Genomic DNA, 19,686 nt, shown 5'->3' on the forward strand with positions numbered 1-19,686 from the left:
CGTCATGGGTATCTGCAAGGTGTTGGATTTCTTCAGCCTTCTTTGTCCACCAGATGTTCTTGAGTTCTCTGGTCCTTCTTTGGACCTCTGCTTTTGCACTGGCATAGATCTTTTTCTTGGCAGCACAGTTGGTGTCTCTCTGCCATGTTTGGAAGGCTTTCCTTTTGTTATCAATTAGCTGTGGGATCTCTTTGTCATTATCGTCAAACCAGTGTTGATGTTTCTTAGTTTGGTATTCAATGGTTTCTTCGCAGGCTGTGATGATGGAGGTCTTCAGTTTGTTCCAATGTTCCTCAACATTTTCGGGGTGTTCTGTGGGTAGATGATCCTTGAGTGTTGTTTGGAGAAGGGCTCGTTTGGAAGGCTCCTGAAGGGCTTGGGTGTTCATTTTACGCCTTTTTTTTCTTCCTTGGAGTCTGCGTTTGGGGACGATCTTGATAGCTACCTGTGGTCTGTCCAGCAGTCATCAGCATCTGTCATGGCTCTTGTGAGAAGCACATCGTGGCGGTCTCTGGCACGTGTGATAACATAGTCCAAGAGGTGCCAATGCTTTGACCGAGGGTGCTTCCATGATGTCTTGAGCTTGTTTTTCTGGCGGAAGAGCGTGTTGGTGATGACAAGGTTGTGCTCTCCGCATTTGGTGAGAAGCAAGATGCCATTTGAGTTGCTGTTTCCGACCCCGTCTTTTCCTATGATCCCTGGCCACAGGTCAGAGTCCCTTCCGACTCTTGCATTAAAGTCCCCCAGGAGGATGATTTTGTCCTCCTTAGGTATCTCCGATAGGATGGTGTCCAGCTGACTAAAAATTTTCCTTGATGTCTTCATCAGCATCTAGAGTTGGTGCATAGGCGCATATGATGGTTGCCTGTTGGTTTTTGGCAAGGTTAATTTGGAGGGTTGAGAGTCGTTCGTTGATGCTTCAGTCAGGTGCTTCACCAGGTCGTTTCTGATAGCAAAGCCAACTCCGTGTATTCTTCGCTCTTCTTCAGGCAGTCCCTTCCAGAAGAAGGTGTAGCCTCCCTTTTCTTCCTTCAACTGCCCCTCTCCTGCTCTCCGGGTCTCCTGAAGGGCTGCTATGTCGATCTTAAAGCGTCCCAGCTCCCTTGCAATGAGAGCAGTCCTGCATTCGGGGCGTTCACTGTCAGTGTTATCCAACAGTGTCCGTTAGTTCCATGTTCCAAAGTTCATTTCTCTTTTTTGGCCGCAGAGTGGTGACCCCTCTGGACGCCGCAGTCCAGTCAGGGTAGGAGAGGCAGACGATGTTTAGGGCACCTTTTCTAGCCCCTTCCCCGTGTGGGGTGAGCAGAGCGGATCCTCAAAAGGGCTGCTCAGTCATGGATACAGCTGCCGGACTACTCAACTGCCTCGGTCCTTGAGGTAGAACGACTGACCGCCCATGTGCCAGTCTGTGACTAGGGGCTTCCAGATTTTACAGTCCTGCCCCCGTCGCCACTCGCTGATCGCCATGGGACTTTTGTAGGTTTGTTTTTATTTTTGTTGGAAGACGCCTGTGCGTGATTTTTTTTAATGTGTGGAGATCGGTGCGCGGCTGGTCAACACACAGTCTTCACAGCGTGAGGTTCCAGCAGTGGTGTGGTTAACACAATGAGAGTGGCTTCTCAGTCTGTTGGTTCATCAGAGAATGCAAGCTGTTTATGGTGATTGTGTTGATGTGAGTCCTGTGCATCGTTGGGCGAGTAAGTTTAAAGATGTTGAGGTGGGAACATCTGACTTGTGTGACAAAGAGTTGGACGTTCTGTGACAGCAACCACTGAGTTTCACAAGCAAAAGGTTGACAGATTGATTCAGGACGATCGTTGTATCACTCAGAGAGAAATTTCAAGCATAATCGGCATTTCACAAGGACGTTTGGATCACATTATTGCTTTGCTTGGCTATCGGAAGATCTGTGCACTATGGGGACTGTGAGACGTCGGTTGCAGAGTGTCGACTTTCTTCTGTGACGGCTTCAAAAAACTTGTTTATCGTTGGCAGAATGTATCCAATTGTCTGGTGATGTAGTATTTAAAGAGCACATTCTAAGGATTATTTCTGCATTTGATTGATTAAAATATTCCCATCCAAACCCAAGTAACGAAGGTGAAGGCATTAGTTTTCGTCCAACCCTCGTACTTTCCCAATTCCATTTGGGGCTGAAATTTTCCCTTTCTCTTTCCGCTCCAGGCATCACAAATGATTGTATCCTATGACGAGCATGAAGTCAACAATACCTTCAAATTTGGCGTGATTTATCAGAAGTTCAGACAGGTGAGCAACAACGCTGTTATATCTGTGACAATTTTGTACAGGGAATAAAACAGCAAGATTATAGTGATTATTCTATTTGTTAAACAGTCCAGAGTGGTTCTGAATTTGAATGAACTTAAATGAACTTTTTGCTGTTTCTCAAAATCATCCTTTGTTTGAATTTTCAGACTCAGGAAGAAGAGCTGTTCGGCAACAACAAGGAAAGTCCGGCATTCAAAAATTTCTTGAGTTTGTTGGGAGAGACTGTCACGCTCCAGGACTTCCGAGGGTAAATCCAACAAGCAATTTCTTATAGGAGTTTTTTCTTATATGGCGGTAATATTTACACTCTAGGTGATATCAGTACTACCCATGATACATAACACAAAAAGAAAAATGCCAACAGGAAATTAGAGATGAGAAGTAAACAAAAGGAAGCCTTAGCGTGCATTTACATCAGTGGTTCCCAACCTTTTTTTGACCAAGGACTACTTTGACCAGGGACAGCTTGACCAGGGACCACTTTGACCAGATACTACTTTGACTAGGTACCACTTTGACCACAAACCACTTTGTCCAGGGTCCACTTTGACCAGGGCCCACTTTGACCAGGGACCACTTTGGCCAAGGACTACTTTGACCAGGGAATACTTTGACCAGGGTCCACTTTGACCAAGGACTACTTTGACTAGGGACCACTTTGACCACAAACCACTTTGTCCAGGGACCACTTTGACCAAGAACTACTTTGACCAGGGACTACTTTGACTAGGAACCACTTTGACCAGGGTCCACTTTGACCAAGGACTACTTTGACTAGGGACCACTTTGACCACAAACCACTTTGTCCAGGGACCACTTTGACCAAGAACTACTTTGACCAGGGACTACTTTGACTAGGAACCACTTTGACCAGGGTCCACTTTGACCAAGGACTACTTTGACAACAAACCACTTTTTCCAGAGTCCACTTTGACCAGGGACTACTTGACCAGGGACCACTTTGACCAGGGACTACTTTGACCAGGGATCACTTGACCAGTGATCACTCTCCAACATTAGTACCACAAGGGTTACAAACTAGTTTTTGGTCAACTTTAGATTCAGTTTGGTTATGTGAGGTGCCAATTCATAAAATTGCATTGGATAGACTACATCAGCTCTAGTTTCCAATACGAAACATATGTCATCCAGATGTCGCCATCTGCTTGCCCACACAAACCATATTCAATAATCAAGAGCTGCAATTTTCAGCACCCCAAACAACCCCTAGAACAGGTCTAAAAACGAAAACACCAAGGCTGCAATGCTTTCAGGTGCCCCATGGAATGGTTCCACTCAGGGAGAGGGAGGAGGAGAAGCAACCGTCAGGAGGCTTTCATGGGTAGTCAGCCTCTCCCTTCCGGATATCCCCATTGTCTCAGCACTAGAAGAGGGTTTTGCGAGACAAGTTGCTCTCGTTGCTATGATGTTGTAAAGAACTCAGGCAGGGGGGAAAACCTTTTTAAATCCCACCGCTGCCACCAATTTGTAACGATGTGAAGATGGAGGTTGTGTTTAATTAATTAATTAATATATATTTATAACTATATCCACTGCCACCAGTTATTAAAGATGTCTTGTTTAAACGCTGCCACCTGAGGTAAAAATGTTTATGATGCGGCCACCAGATGTTAAGGGGATTATCAACTCTTGCCACCATTTAGGAATACGTAGCCACTAGCTACCTAGAGAGGAGACTTTTATTTTTCTTTCTTCTTCTTGTTTATTCTTGATGTGCGTATATATGACAGAGACTAAGATGTTTGAAGGAACAATAACATTTATTTAGGCACAAGCTTGATGGTTACAATAACTTCTTTACAGGCACTTAGATAATGGTTGCAAAAGCTATGTTGAGGTGTTCCACATTTTTAAATTCCACTTCAATCACAGAATATCTGTTCCTAGTCAGGAGACAGACTACGTTAAAATAAGTGACCAAACTTATTTTATCCCTGATCCCCTCAGGATCAGCCTTCCCTGAGCTTCAACAGAGCCCAGACTACCTAAAATAAGTCGCCAAACTTTTTTTAGAATTGACTCAAATTTCCTCATTTGAGCCACCCTGATCCTCCAACTGAGAATCAGACTTCCCTGTGGTTTGCTGACCACAGACACTGACTGACTGAGTTTCCCTCCAAATTCTACTCTCTCTTCAGCTAACCCAGTTGGCTCCGCCCCCTTCTCCGTGGCAACCAACTCATGGTGCAGAGTAACAGAAATATTAACCCTTTTTAAACAGTTAAACATGGCTTCTATAACTTAAAAAAAACACACACACTTCATTACAGATGTAGTAACGGTGTGGTCGTGAACCATATTTTAGTTCTTGGGGACCACTGGTGATCCATGGACCACAGGTTGGGAACCCCTGGTCTACATGTTATATTTAGTCCAGTTTGACAGCATTTTCACTGTCGCGGCTCAATGCTATGGAGTTGTCGTTTGGTCAGGCACCAACAGTCTTGGACAGAGAAGGCTGAAGCTCTAACAAAACTAGAACTCATGGAAGCCAGGTTGAGGTGTATGGGAAATCAACAACAGGGATGTAATTGTGCAAGTCTATAGATATCCAAAGCCTGGCTGAGGACCTAGGTGATGTCTTTCTAAGAACAGATGACAGCACATTCAGAAATATGATCATAATGGGGAATTCCCTCCTCTCATTCGCCCCTAAACAACCAGGATAGGATTACATGAACAACTGGAAAACATGATCACAGTACGCAGAGTCAAGGGCCCACTTTGTTCTCATCTTGTTCCAGCTTCCGGGGCGGCCTGGATGTCAACCATGGCCAGACAGGCACGGAGTCTGTGTACACAGTGTTCAGGGACAGAGAGATTATGTTCCATGTCTCCACCAAGCTCCCGTTCACCGAGGGAGATGCACAGCAGGTAACCGAACGCTGACCTTGCCTTGTGAATAGAATATTGAGTGGGAAAAAGAACTCCGGGCAGATGTGAGATGGACATCATGTGTCAGTGGTGATAGAATAGGTGTGAATTGCTTCCCAATGGGCGCCCAGGCTGCGATTACATGACCTCCGTCACAACGTTACCAAACCCTTCCGTTATGGCCGTGTCAAAGCAACAGATAATCGTACGAGCGCTCGCATAGGGATGCTTTCCGAATCCATTCTCTTGGAATACCTCCCCCAAATTTGAAAGTTAGGTGAATTAAAATTCACCCAAGATCTTGTTCTCCAGTGGCAACATAAAAGAACTCAAATAGTAAGAAATACTTTATCAATCTATATCTATATGTCTATATAAGTCTGTGCATAAAACAAAGGCTATTGGTGGCGAAGTGGCCCTCTTTGATGCACTGGATAGATTTTTGCTAGGTGAAGTAGCCGTGATGGACAGTTGCTAGGTGAAGTGGCCCTCTTATATGCACTGGACAGATTTCTTGCTAGGTGAAGTGGGCTTCTGTGATGTCACCGGACAGTGTTGCTAGGTGAAGTGGCCCTCTTTGCTGCACTGGACAGATTCTTGCTAGGTGAAGTGGGCTTCTGTGATGTCACTGGACTGTTGCTAGGTGAAGTGGCCCTCTTATATGCACTGGACAGATTCTTGGTAGGTGAAGTGGGCTTCTCTAATGTCACTGGACAGTGTTGCTAGGTGAAGTGGCCCTCTTTGATGCACTGGACAGATTCTTGGTAGGTGAAGTGGGCTTCTGTAATGTCACTGGACAGTGTTGCTAGGTGAAGTGGCCCTCTTTGCTGCACTGGACAGATTCTTGCTAGGTGAAGTGGGCTTCTGTGATGTCACTGGACTGTTGCTAGGTGAAGTGGCCCTCTTATATGCACTGGACAGATTCTTGGTAGGTGAAGTGGGCTTTTGTAATGTCACTGGACAGTGTTGATAGGTGAAGTGGCCCTCTTTGATGCACTGGTCAGATTCTTGGTAGGTGAAGTGGGCTTTTGTAATGTCACTGGACAGTGTTGATAGGTGAAGTGGCCCTCTTTGATGCACTGGACAGATTCTTGCTAGGTGAAGTGGGCTTCTGTGATGTCATTGGACAGTGTTGCTAGGTGAAGTGGCCCTCTTATATGCACTGGACAGATTCTTGGTAGGTGAAGTGGGCTTCTGTGATGCACTGGACAGATTCTTGCTAGGTGAAGTGGGCTTCTGTGATGTTATTGGACAGTGTTGCTAGGTGAAGTGGCCCTCTTATATGCACTGGACAGATTCTTGGTAGGTGAGGTGGCCTTTTGTATTGTCACTGGACAGACTGTTGCTAGGTGAAGTGGTCCTCTTTGATGCACTGGATAGACTTGCTAGGTGAAGTGGCCCTCTTTGATGCACTGGATAGACTTGCTAGGTGAAGTGGGCTTCTATGATGTCACTGGACAGACTGTTGCTAGATGGTGACCTTCTTTGAGGCACTAGACAGACTATTGCTAGGTGAAGTGGCCCTCTTTGAGGCAGTGGACAAACTATTGCTAGGTGAAATGGGCTTCTATGATGTCACTGGACAGACTGTTGCTAGGTGGTGACCTTCTTTGAGGCACTGGACAGACTATTGCTAGGTGAAGTAGCCCTCTTTGATGCACTGGATAGACTTGCTAGATGAAGTGGGCTTCTGTGATGTCACTGGACAGAGTGTTGCTAGGTGGTGACTTTTTTTGAGGCACTGGATAGATTGTTGCTAGGTGAAGTGGCCCCCTGAGGCACTGGACAGATTGTAGCTTGGTGAAGTGGCCCTCTGTGACACTAAGAACGCAATGAACAATATTATCTGAAAAACCATAAAGGATATCGGAAGTAAGAATGATTACCATCCCTTCTACTGATCCCTTTTCCCGCCATGTGTTCTTTTTTCAATCGTTGCAGCTTCAGAGGAAGAGGCACATTGGAAACGACATTGTGGCCATTATCTTTCAAGAGGAAAACACTCCCTTTGTTCCTGACATGATCGCCTCCAATTTTCTCCACGCATACATCGTTGTCCAGGTTGAAAACCCCGAAATGGACAATGCGTGCTACAAAGTAAGATGGTCAGATGTGTGTCTCTCTGTGTGTGTGGCCATAGGCGACACACATACATACATATGTTCACTTTTATTATGTGTATAGATGTATGTTGAGAGTTCTTGTTGAATATCTACAGAGCCAGACAGTGCCCATCCTAGTTTAGATACCCTACGTATGTCTTCTTATGGATTTATTGCTCACCCTTGCTCACTTTCCCTAATTTTCTCATTTCTGACAGGTAGCTGTCACCGCACGAGAAGACGTCCCTTCCTTTGGCCCTTCACTGCCAAACCCACCTGTATTTCAAAAAGTAAGGCATGTGCAAAGAGAAAAGCCATGTTCTGGATAGGTTGGCTCCATCAAGAAAGCCATTAGGAAGCCACCTTCTGATCTCCTCCTGGCAGCAGAATCTTTATGAAGTAGGCTCTGGTTTGTCAGCTTTACTCCTAAGCCATCTTTTTTTCCCTTCCCAGAATTCAGAATTCAGAGAGTTTCTTCTCACCAAGCTGATCAATGCAGAAAACGCCTGCTGCAAGTCAGACAAGTTTGCGAAGCTCGAGGTAAGGTGGGAGCTGTTGATGTGGATGATGGATGTGAGGTGGATAAATTGAGACACTTATTGAGCCATCTGTGAAGGACTAATAACGACTAAGGCTCTTTCACACAGGGGGGAATCTTTTTTATCCCACCGCTGCCACCAATTTGTAACAATTTGGGGCAATGCAACCACCAAAGACGCAGGGAGATGTTTACTTTTACTTTAAAGGGTAGCGTAACTTGGCTTAGAATATATGTAACAGAGGCTTGGATGTTGAAAAACAGTAATAAGTTTATTCAGGTACATAAGCTTAGCGGTTTCAATGTTGCCTCTCACTTAGAGGTACACTTCTTCAACAGTTACAATGATAACATGTGATGATACAACTCTCAAAAGGATTATTTCTTCCCCTGAGCAGTTTACACTTTTTTCCTTCCAACAAATGTTCTTAATTTAACTGATCACTACAGATCCAACTGGGATTTCTTTCCCTTTATTACCCAGACTCCACTACGAACTCAAATAAGTCACTTGACCTATTTAAAATGACTCAGAGATCTGAACTTCCCTGGTTCTCACTACCAGTCTTTCCCTGTGATTCCTTGATCACATACTGCGATTTGAACTTCTCTGTGATTCCCCTGATCACAGACTGAGATTTGAACTTCCCTGTGATTCCCCTGATCACAGACTGAGATTTGAACTTCTCTGTGATTCCCCTGATCACAGACTGTGATTTGAACTTCTCTGTGATTCCTTGATCACAGACTGAGATTTGAACTTCCCTGTGATTCCCCTGATCACAGACTGAGATTTGAACTTCCCTGTGATTCCCCTGATCACAGACTGAGATTTGAACTTCCCTGTGATTCCCCTGATCACAGACTGAGATTTGAACTTCTCTGTGATTCCCCTGATCACAACTGCGATTTGAACTTCTCTGTGATTCCCCTGATCACAGACTGCGATTTGAACTTCTCTGTGATTCCTTGATCACAGACTGAGATTTGAACTTCCCTGTGATTCCCCTGATCACAGACTGAGATTTGAACTTCCCTGTGATTCCCCTGATCACAGACTGAGATTTGAACTTCTCTTTGATTCCCCTGATCACAGACTGCGATTTGAACTTCTCTGTGATTCCTTGATGACAGACTGAGATTTGAACTTCCCTGTGATTCCCCTGATCACAGACTGAGATTTGAACTTCCCTGTGATTCCCCTGATCACAGACTGAGATTTGAACTTCTCTGTGATTCCTTGATCACAGACTGAGATTTGAACTTCCCTGTGATTCCCCTGATCACAGACTGAGATTTGAACTTCTCTGTGATTCCCCTGATCACAGACTGTGGTTTGAACTTCTCTGTGATTCCCCTGATCACAGACTGAGATTTGAACTTCTCTGTGATTCCCCTGATCACAGACTGAGATTTGAACTTCTCTGTGATTCCCCTGATCACAGACTGAGATTTGAACTTCCCTGATCACAGACTGAACCTTTTTCAAAATCTCTCCTGCCAAACGGCAGTTGGCTCTGCCTACGTTTCTATGGCAACCTGCCTCAGAATGCTGAGCTGGTTACCATCCCCCACGCACTGATAACTCTAATACTTACTGTGACAATTTCAGGCAGGGGGGAATCTTTTGAACCGCTGCCACCAAAATAAAGCTGTTTTTATTTAAAAGCTGCCACCAAATTATAGAGGTTTTATAATGCTGCCACCAAATGTTAAGGGGATTATCAACTCTTGCCACCACTATTGGAAGATTTAGCCACTGGCTACTTAGAGATGAGACTTTTAAATCTTGGTTTTTCTTTCTTCTTTATTCTTGATGTGTGTATATATGACAGAGACTGAGATGTTTGAGAGAACAATAACAAGTTTATTCAGGCACAGCTTAATGGTTACAATAACTTTTCTTGTTTGAGGCACGTTACTGAACAGTTGCAAAACTATGTTGAGGTGTTCCAAACCTTAAAACGTCAGTTCTTTCTCCACTAACAGACTACCTTAAAATAAGCCACCAAACTTATTTTAGACTGACTCAAATAAACTCTTGAACCTCCCTGATTCTCCGAGAATCAGTCTTCACTGTAATTCATCCGATTACAGACTATCTTAAAATAAGTCGCCAAACTTATTTTATCCCTGATCCCCTTATTTTATCCCTGATCAGCCTTCCCTGAGCTTCACCAGAGCCCAGACTGAAATCAACTTTCCCTGTAGTTCTCTGACTACAGACTCTGACTGACTGAGTTTCCTTCCAAATTCTGCTCTCTCTTGAGCTAACCCAGTTGGCTCCGCCCCCTTCTCCATGGCAACCAACTCATGGTGCAGAGTAACTGAAATATTAACCCTTTTTAAAACACAGTTAAACATGGCATCTGTAAATTAAAATTCATACTTCTTTACACTTACCCATTCCAAACATATACCTATAATTAAACATAACAACTGTAAACCAAAATTTATACTTCATTACACCATCCGTCTCAATCTTCCCCTCCATCTGGAAACTCAGCATCTGCTTAGTAGCACGAACAAATAAAACTGCATGGCTGTCAGCCGATCCCGGTGGTAATTAGTTTTTTAAAAAGTATTTACATAGATAGCAGCCGGAGCTGCTCACACATGTTTCTCCGACAGCAAGATTAATGGCGACCAGCAAGAACTCTTACCAGTGAAGAAAAAACTCCTCCCAAATTCCATTGTCTGTGACATGACTTCCTTCTACGTATGCAAAAGCGGAAGTCGCATTCCTTTCTCTCTAGGCAGCAAATCATTGCTCTATGCAATTAACTACTTCAGTACTGGATTGCTAACCGAAGCAAACTTACATTGAAACAATGGATTAAACATTTCACTAAATTTAACCATTACCTTGACAGGAGCAGTGTAAATAGTCCCAAAATTACTTTGGAGTATCTGGGTCATTGTGGGATCTGGGTGCTAAAGGAAAGTCATACGTAAAGATAGAGCTCACGGAGGATATGGTTTTGTGGGAATTCTAGTGTGAATGATTGAATTCTACCCTCTTTCCCAACTCACTTCTAGATTGTCAAAGTAAGGGGACTTCAAGTAAGGGGACTTGGGGGTCTTAAATAATGATCTTTAGAGATATACGATTCTAAGAAAACTGCTTAGAATCAACTGATTAATAGTTAAAGAAGAGCTGGAGGAATTGAATATTATGGGGGCTCATCCGGGATATAAACCCAGGTATAACCAGGATCGGACACTGAATGCATTACAGAATTCAAATCAAATTCGTTACAGGATGTCAATGCACCCGTAGTCTTATATATTTGTATGTTTGTTTCATAATGTTGTGTTTAGGATCGGACACGGGCAGCTCTGTTGGACAACCTCCACGATGAGCTCCATGTCCACACGCAACTGATGCTAGGCTTGGGATTTGAGGAGGACAAGCTGGAAAACGGAGGCCACGGGGGATTCTTGGAATCATTTAAGGTAAAGACGTTTTTGTAGCAATCCATGAGCACTAAAGTTTAGTCCAGTTGCAGAAGGCGGAGTGTCAAAACATAGTCTCAAATGTCGCTCTCTTGACGGAATCATACGACTTTGGTTCTGTAATTGTTGACCTTCCTTGTGCAAACTTTGGAAATAACAGAGAAGGCACTGGGTTGTTGTATGTCTTTCGGGCTGTGTGGCCATGTTCCAGAAGTATTCTCTCCTGACGTTTCGCCCACATCTATGGCAGGCATCCTCAGAGGTTGTGAGGTATGGATAAACTAAGTAAGGAAAGGAAAGAATATATATCTGTGGAGAGTCCAAGGTGTGGCAAGAGTTCTTTGTCACTGGGAGCCAGCATTAATGTTTCAGTTAATCACCCTAATTGACATTGGAAATGTTTTGTCCCTTGCCTGGGGGCATCCTTTGTTCAGTCAAGTCCTCATTGTGTTGGTTCCCATCTACTGTTTTGATTTTGGAGTTTTGTAATACTGGTAGCCAGATTTTGTTCATTTTCATGGTTTCTTCCTTTCTGTTGAAGTTGTCCACATGCTTGTGGATTTCAATGGCTTCTCTGTGTAGTCTGACATGATAGTTGTTAGAATGGTCCAACATGTCTGTGTTCTCAAATAGTATTCTGTGTCCAGGCTGGTTCATCAAATGCTCTGCTATGGCTGATTTCTCTGGTTGAATTAGTCTGCAGTGCCTTTCATGTTCTTTGACTCTTGTTTGGGCGCTGCGTTTGGTGGTCCCTATGTAGACTTGTCCTCAGCTGCATGGTATCCGGTAGATGCAGAGTCTACCGGTTTTATCTCTCTAAGGATGCATCCAAAGAACATGTAGATCTTAATCTTTTGTATCCATCTGTTTAGAGAGCCATTCGAGTCCGGAGCCACTCCATGGAAACCATGGTTGGAAGCCAGAAGAAACACCAAAGCGGAGGGATCCCGGGAAGCTTGAGCGGAGGGATTGCTCACAACAGCGCCGAAATTACAAAGACCACCTTTTCCGTATGTATCAAACACATGAGGATGTGCTCATTGTTAAGAGATGGAAGGAAATCCCATTCAACTCATTGGTTTTGAGTAGGAACTGAAATGTTTGTGGCAAGAAAATGTGCAAGTATTGGTGAAATTTTTACTGTATATACTCATATATAAGTCAAGGGTAACTTCTGTCCGATTGTAAATTCTATACATTTCTTTCTTACTGAACACAAGTTTTCAGGACTTCAGCCTTGGGTTTAATTAGAGCTGTACATGTATTCCTAACTAGTGTATCTGTCAGTATGTGGGTACACATGTTTGTTAGTTTAACGTGGTTTGTTAGAAAAGTGTGTGTGTGTGTGTGTGTGTGTGTGTATGTATGTATATATATATATATATATATATATATATATATATATATATATGAGTGTTTTTCTCCTTTGTCTTCTCAGCCTCCAGTCGCAGTGGCAACAGCCAAAAATCAATCAAGGAGCCCCATAAAGCGGCGATCAGGATTGTTCCCCCGTTTGCACACTGGGTCCGAAAGCCAGTCAGAACCCCGGGCCCGATGGTAATTCAATCAATAAATTGTGCCCTTAGGTCTAATGAATGTGGAAAGCTAGTTGTATATCAGTGGTTCCCAACCCTTTTTTGACCAGGAACCACTCTTCAACATTAGTACCAAAACAGTTAGGAAACAGTTTTTTTTGACATTTTTTAGATTCGGTTTGGTTGGGCTTTGTTATTATTTATCGTAGTAAGGCTGCGGACCATATCTTAGTTCTTGTGGACCACTGATGGGAACCACTGTTGTATATAGAGCTCCTTGTCTCATGGTGGGATCATATCTGATGTCTTTTAAATGAGATTAGACAAAGGAAGAGAAGTCTGTAGGAGGCTAGTAGTAAGGCTGCAGACCATGTTTTAGTTCTTGTGGACCACTGATAGTCCATGGGCCACAGGTTGGGAACCACTGCTGTATATAGAGCTTCTTGTCTCATGGTGGGACCATATCTGATGTCTTTTAAATATGGTTAGACAAAGGAAGAGAAGTCTGTAGGAGGCTAGTAGTAAGGCTGTGGACCACTGATGATCCACAGACCACAGGTTGGGAACCACTGCAGTATATAGGGCTCCTTGTCTCATGGTGGGACCATATCTGATGTCTTTTAAATGAGGTTAGACAAAGGAAGAGAAGTCTGTAGGGGGCTAGTAGTAAGGCTGCGGACCATATTTTAGTTCTTGTGGACCACTGATGGCCATTCATTGGAAGTTCTTTGATCGTATATTTCTGCATGGCAGAATGGGGACGGGATGGCCCTTGAGGTCTTTTCTAGTTCTGTGATTCTATGATTCACAGAACTGGGACTTTTCCAGATTCCTAGTTGGACGAGAAAATCAACAGTCTAAGGAAAAATGTGTGTAGTATCCACCTGACCTCTTTTGCTCTCTCCGTAGTGACAGTGGCTCAGGTACACCAAAGACCCCGGATGGAGGACATTCCTCCCAAGAGATGAAGTTTGAAGCTTCCTCCAACCCAAGCTCTCCAGAGATCTGCCCCAACAAAGAGAAGTAAGCATGATGGAGCAAACCAGGGGCACAGGTCTGCGGGATATAGTGCCGTCATTACATTGCTCCCTATTCTACAAGTTTGAGGAACACATTTCAACTACTCTGTGACAGAGATTTCACTGCTATTTGGTCTTCCACCCAACAGGGTGGGTATCTTGAAACCTCCAGTTTAGAAAGGCTTTTATCATCTTCTGATTTTCTCTCCGTTGCTACCAGGCCGTTCATTAAACTCAAAGAAAATGGAAGGGCAAATATCTCCCGCTCATCTTCTAGTACCAGCAGCTTCAGCAGCACAGCCGGAGAGAGTGAAAACATGGAAGAATACGAAAGTCTGGTAATGCAGATTTCTCAACGGATCTTATTTTCTTGACTCTAACACAGTGGGTCCCAACCCTTGCTCCTTCAAGTGCTTTGGACTTCAATTCCCACAATTCCTAACAGCTGGTAAGGTTGCTGGGATTTCTGGGAGTTGAAGTCCAAAATACCTGGAGGACCAAAGGTTGGGAACCACCGCTCTAACAGTAGTGTATTCGCAACGTGTGTTAACTATGCCTCCTTGGCTTCCTCATCTTCTGGAACTTTGGTTGCTGGACTCTCTTGAGGTCCCAATCAAAGGTCTCCTCGTTGTTCTTGATCTCCCTCAACATTAAGACAAAAAATATGGTAGTAGGGATTGAGCTACAAGCTTGGTAGATGAAGGGAATGTTTTGGATGTAGTATACCTTGACTTCAGGAAGGTGCTCCACAAGGTTCTCCATGATGTTCTTGTAAACAAACTAGTCAAATGTGGGCTAGACAATACTACTGTTAGGTGGATTGGGAATTGATTGAACAACAAAACCGAAATAATCATCCTGGAGAAAGAAACTAATGGGGGTGTCACTACGTAGTTGAATCCTGGACCCAGTGCTATTCAACATCTTTATCAATGACATCTGTGATGAGATTTACGAGCACAGAAAATATGTTGAGTATCTTTTCAGAGAGCGGGGAAAGGAAGACCAAAGGTAGAGATACCGTATATATTCGAAGATAAGCCAAGTTTTTCAGCCCTTATTTATGAGCTGAAAGCCTATAATCGGGTCAAGCCGGCAGTGGAGCCTGGAAGCCGTTGCTTGCAATATATGATACATTTCTCTCTCATCTTACCCTCCCTTCTCAATGTTTACCAAAACCTCCCTTGCTCTTAACCAAGGGAATGTTTTGAAAAGGGAAAGAAGCCCTTGCAAGTCAGGAAGAAGAATATATATATACATATACACCCATTAATCTTATAAAAGCATTTCCCCCTGAAATATTTGTTAATCTCTGCTACAGATATATATGCATTTCCCCCTGCAAACTTTTGCAATCCCTACGTACCTTTATATTTGTATCTCTCTATCTATCTATATATATTAATTTTATATATGAATTTCTCCCTCATATATTTGCAAGGCTTTGCAAATCCTATAAACATATTTAGAGATTTCAATGTACCTGTACATCTGTATCTGTGTGTATACATTATTTTATATATGAATTTTCGCCTCACATGTTTGCAAGTCTTTGCAACTCCTATACAGATATACTTATCTATATATATAGAGATGTCTAGATAGATATATATGAATATAGATATGTAGGGCTTGCACACACACAGAGAGAGATTTCTAGATAGATACAAACAAATATATAGGGTTTGCAAATATTGCTGGAGGGAAATGCACATATATAGAGAGAGGATTTGCAAATCTTTCAGGGGGAAATGCATATGTGAAATTAGTATATATAATTATAGATCTATATCTATCTCTGTATTGTTTATGTAGGCATTGAATGTTTGCCTGCTACTATGTTAGAAGCTGGCCTGAGTCCCCAGGGGGGGAGAGGGCAGGGTACAAATGAAGTTGTTGTTGTTATTATTGTTGTTAATACCATATTGTTTTTGTTGACCCTACTTTTGCACTTACAGAGCTAGTTTACTGTTTTTCTTTGAAATACGGTAAATATTGAAAAAACTTTAACCTACTGATATAGGTTGGGATCTATTTTCATTTTGAAGTTGAACTATCACTGCTGCATTTTCCACCCTTGGCTTATACTCGAGTTAATAAGTTTCCCCATTTTTTTGTGGTAACATTAGGTGCCTTGGCTTATATTCGGGTCGGCTTATACTCGAGTATATATGGTAATTGCATTCTTCAAAGACATGAAGATGAATGTCTTCTGGGCTGGTTCCTCATTCCTGTCCAGAGACTAACTAAACTTCTCTGTCTTCCCAAAGGGCAGCCAACCTTCCACGGCCTCCTCATACAAGCAAGACGTCTTTATCTACAGTCCGTCCCAAAGCATTGAGAATCCAGTTCTAGCATCTGCTTCTACACCAGTGATCATGAACAGGAGTCCCACGGGTGAGTTGCACCAAAATGTTGATCTCTATATCAGTATATTGTGGTGTAAACATTAGGCATGTCAGATCGATGAAAAAAATGTTTCAATTCTCGATTCTAAAGTAGGGGGCGCCGGCGCTTCGATATGGAAACTATTTCCGATTTTTTTCCCTCAGAAATTTCGAATATTTCTGAAAATTTGTAATGTTTCTAAATGTTTCTAAAATGGCGGACGCACATGCGCAATCACAAAAAAAAAAAATACAGCACCCGGGGAGGACTTTTACAGGGCTCTCCTGCCCTCATTTCTTGAGCTATCCTGATCAAATTTGGTACAGTGGGAGAACACATTCAACCCTCCTAGCTCACCAAATTGCAGAACGTTTCCTATTTTTTTAATAATTTAAGAAACCTGTTCCTGGTTTGAAAGTTTTATTTCCTGTTCAATTGTGTTTTTTTCAATGTGAAAGTCCTTCTTCTACTTGTGTAACTTTGTTTCTGTGTCTGATTTTTCCTTTGTAATAATTTTAAGGAAAAAGGACACTGGAAAACAATGCTATGTCTTGCTATGCGCTCCCAGAAGCCCCAAACCCAATGCCTTCATTAGGAAATGTACCTGTGACCAAGCCAGGCAATGCTCAGGCACGGTGTGCAAAGGAACTTTGGAAACTAGAGATTCCCTTTGTAATATTTTTTAGGAAAAAGGACACTGGAATTCAATGCTATGTCTTGCTATGTGCTCCCGCAAGCCCCAAACTCAATGCCTTCCTTTGGAAATGTACCAGTGATCAACCAGGCCAATGCTCTGGCAAGGTGTGCAAAGAAACTTAGAAAACTAGAAATTCCCTTCTTATTTTTAAGCAAGAAGGACCCCGGAAATCAATGGTGTGTCTTGCTATGTGATCCCACAAGCTTCAAAGGCAATGCCTTGCCTTCCTTTGGTAATGTACCTGTGAGCAAGCTGGCCAATGCCCTGACAAGATACTTTGAAAACTATACATTCCCTTGTTATATTTTAAGCAAGAAGGACACTGGAAATCAATGTTGTTTGGCTATATGATGCCACAAGCCTCAAAGGCAATGCCTTGCCTTCAATTAGAAATAGAGCTGTGACAGGAGTGCAAAGACACCTTGAAAACTATAAATTCCCTTGCTATATTTGTAAGCAAGAACTCTGGAAATCAATGTTGTTTGGCTATGTGATGCCACAAGTCTCAAAGGCAATGCCTTCTTAATGAAATAGACTACTGATTCTGCAACAAAGGTATGCTGTGATCTAGCAAGAACTATTCTTAATGAAATTGAAAGCTAGATAATTTTTTTAATATGGAAAAAAACCCCTGGAATTCACAGCTCTATAGTTGAGCGCTACCCAAAATTAACACACTCAGTCACTCACAAGAGAAGGAACCAGCAACAAAACCTATCCCTTTCTCCAAACCAGACCAGACCGGACCCCTTCTCCCTCTTTCCCTCAAGACAGGCTTGCTTGCTCTCCGCTTCCACACCACCACCCTCTCCGTGCAAAACCCATCCTTGAATGGCTCGCCCGGGCTGTGCAACGGGCTTCATGCCAATCTTCCACGTGGATGCAGAGGACTCTAGCCCCCACCTTTGCGTCCATCGTGGAAGCTTCTGATTGGCCGGGGAGTGGCAGCCATGTTGGGGAGTGGCAGCCAAGTCAGATAGGTTGCAGAAACAAAATAATTTTTAAAAATATTTTTAAAAATATATTAAAAAAAATTGGGGGAAAAAAATTAACGAAACATTAAGAGACAATTAGAGAATGGGCCAACGATGGTTCAAATTACATTGCCAGTTGCACCGTGAGACAGCGTCTTGGAATGCGTTTCAAAAAGCGAGAACAATCCGAAATAATTCTGATATAAGAATCAAAATGATTTTTTGGACAACCCTATTAGCTAGATGTTGCTTCTAATGTGTGGTTTTCCTTCAAAGGGTTACCGTGCTTGTGTAACTCGTCATTTGATAAGATCTTTGAATTCATACCTGTTTATGACTTTTCCCTGTTGGTCCGTTTTAGCTCAGTAATCTAAAACAAATCAATTGCTCCAACAGATCTCAAGAGCAGGAATTCTCCAAGGTCCAATCTAAAATTTCGTTTTGATAAACTTAGCCATTCAAGTTCTGGGCCAGTAAGTATCAACAAACTGCCTTCCTTACACCTTAGCTTTATGGCAGGCATGGGCAAACTTCGGCCTTCCAGGTGTTTTGGACTTCAATTCCTAACAGCCTAAGTCCAAAACACCTGAAGGGCAGAAGTTTGTCTATGTCTGGTTTAGGTCTCTGGGGTTTTTGAGAGATTTCTGACCATTGCACTTTTTAGAATTCAGTTGGGAACCATCTGCTCAACAATTTATGGGTCTATTGTTAAGAAAGTTGATTTTAGTAATGCTTATTTAGAAATGCATAGCTGCTAAATTAGACTAGGATTCCATTCTAAAGTTTCTAGACCAGTGACCGCTCTCCAACATTAGTACCAAAATGATTACCAATCAGTTTTTGGTGAACTTTAGATTTGGTTTGGTTCTCTGGGGTGCTGATTCAGAAAATTGCATCCGATAGACCACATCAGCTCTAGTTTCTGATACAGAACATATGCCATCTAGTAGTCTCAATCTGCTCGCCCACAGAAAACCATTTTCAATAATTTAGAGCTGATGTGGTCAGCATCCCAAATAACCCCAGGAACAGGCCTAAAAACTAAGGTGCTATATGGAACAGTTCCACTCAGGGGGAGGGAGGAGGAGGAGAAGCAGCAGTCAGGAGGCTTGTGGGTAGTTAGCCTCTCCCCTCCCGACATCCCCATTGCTTTGGTACTAGAAGAGGGTTTTGCGAGACCAGTTGCTCTTGTTGCAATGGTATAGTAACGGTGAGGCGGCGGAACATATTTTAGTTCTTGGGGTCCACTGGTGATCCATGGACCACAGGTTAGGAACTACTGTTCTAGACCAACACACTCTGCTTCAGAGTGTCCTGAGGCTTCCTGAGGTCCATGGATCCAGTACAAGTACTCCTAAATGAGGATGAACAAATTAAAAGCTTAATGTAGAGATAACGACGATATTTCTAGTCAATCAGACTCATCCTATGCTTGATGGGATTCTCCTCCCCCTTAAGACTCAAGTTCACAAGCTGAGGATGTTCCTTGAGGAATGTTTTTGTACTTCCCTTCCTGCCCTGCCTTTGGCAAGCAAATCCTTTTTTTCATTTACTCCAACAAAGTTTTAGAATGCATTTGGAAAAAAAGGATTTTTACAAAGTGTGCTTGAGTCCAACTGACATCAAATATGTTGTCTTCCTTTCATACAGGCACACTAGCTGAAAAGCAAGATGACGCGGCTGCAAAAGGTAAATGCCTTTTATCCAATCCTCATGAATATAGCGTGCATCTACACTGTGGAACTTGTGTTTGTTGTTATAGTGTGAAATGTTAAATCAATTGTTGCTGTTGG

At 42.9% G+C, this 19,686-nt stretch overlaps 1 protein-coding gene across 8 annotated transcripts in view; it reads left to right on the plus strand.

Moving 5' to 3' along the window:
* The window catches only part of rap1gap2 (RAP1 GTPase activating protein 2), a 173,809-nt gene that overhangs the window by 149,398 nt on the left and 4,725 nt on the right, over positions 1 to 19,686 (plus strand). For all 8 annotated transcript variants that reach the window (XM_062960448.1, XM_062960452.1, XM_062960454.1 and 5 more), the window contains 14 exons: positions 2,185 to 2,268; positions 2,436 to 2,536; positions 5,055 to 5,184; positions 7,126 to 7,281; positions 7,505 to 7,576; positions 7,740 to 7,826; positions 11,146 to 11,280; positions 12,153 to 12,290; positions 12,719 to 12,837; positions 13,725 to 13,838; positions 14,055 to 14,172; positions 16,105 to 16,231; positions 18,290 to 18,366; positions 19,544 to 19,582. In XM_062960448.1, coding sequence (XP_062816518.1) covers positions 2,185 to 2,268; positions 2,436 to 2,536; positions 5,055 to 5,184; positions 7,126 to 7,281; positions 7,505 to 7,576; positions 7,740 to 7,826; positions 11,146 to 11,280; positions 12,153 to 12,290; positions 12,719 to 12,837; positions 13,725 to 13,838; positions 14,055 to 14,172; positions 16,105 to 16,231; positions 18,290 to 18,366; positions 19,544 to 19,552 — 1,467 coding nt within the window. In that variant the 3' untranslated portion in view covers positions 19,553 to 19,582. The remainder of the gene's footprint in view (positions 1 to 2,184; positions 2,269 to 2,435; positions 2,537 to 5,054; positions 5,185 to 7,125; positions 7,282 to 7,504; positions 7,577 to 7,739; positions 7,827 to 11,145; positions 11,281 to 12,152; positions 12,291 to 12,718; positions 12,838 to 13,724; positions 13,839 to 14,054; positions 14,173 to 16,104; positions 16,232 to 18,289; positions 18,367 to 19,543; positions 19,583 to 19,686) is intronic.

The sequence above is a fragment of the Anolis carolinensis genome, unplaced genomic scaffold (genome assembly GCF_035594765.1).
Source record: "Anolis carolinensis isolate JA03-04 unplaced genomic scaffold, rAnoCar3.1.pri scaffold_7, whole genome shotgun sequence".
Taxonomy (NCBI): Eukaryota; Metazoa; Chordata; class Lepidosauria; order Squamata; family Dactyloidae; genus Anolis; species Anolis carolinensis.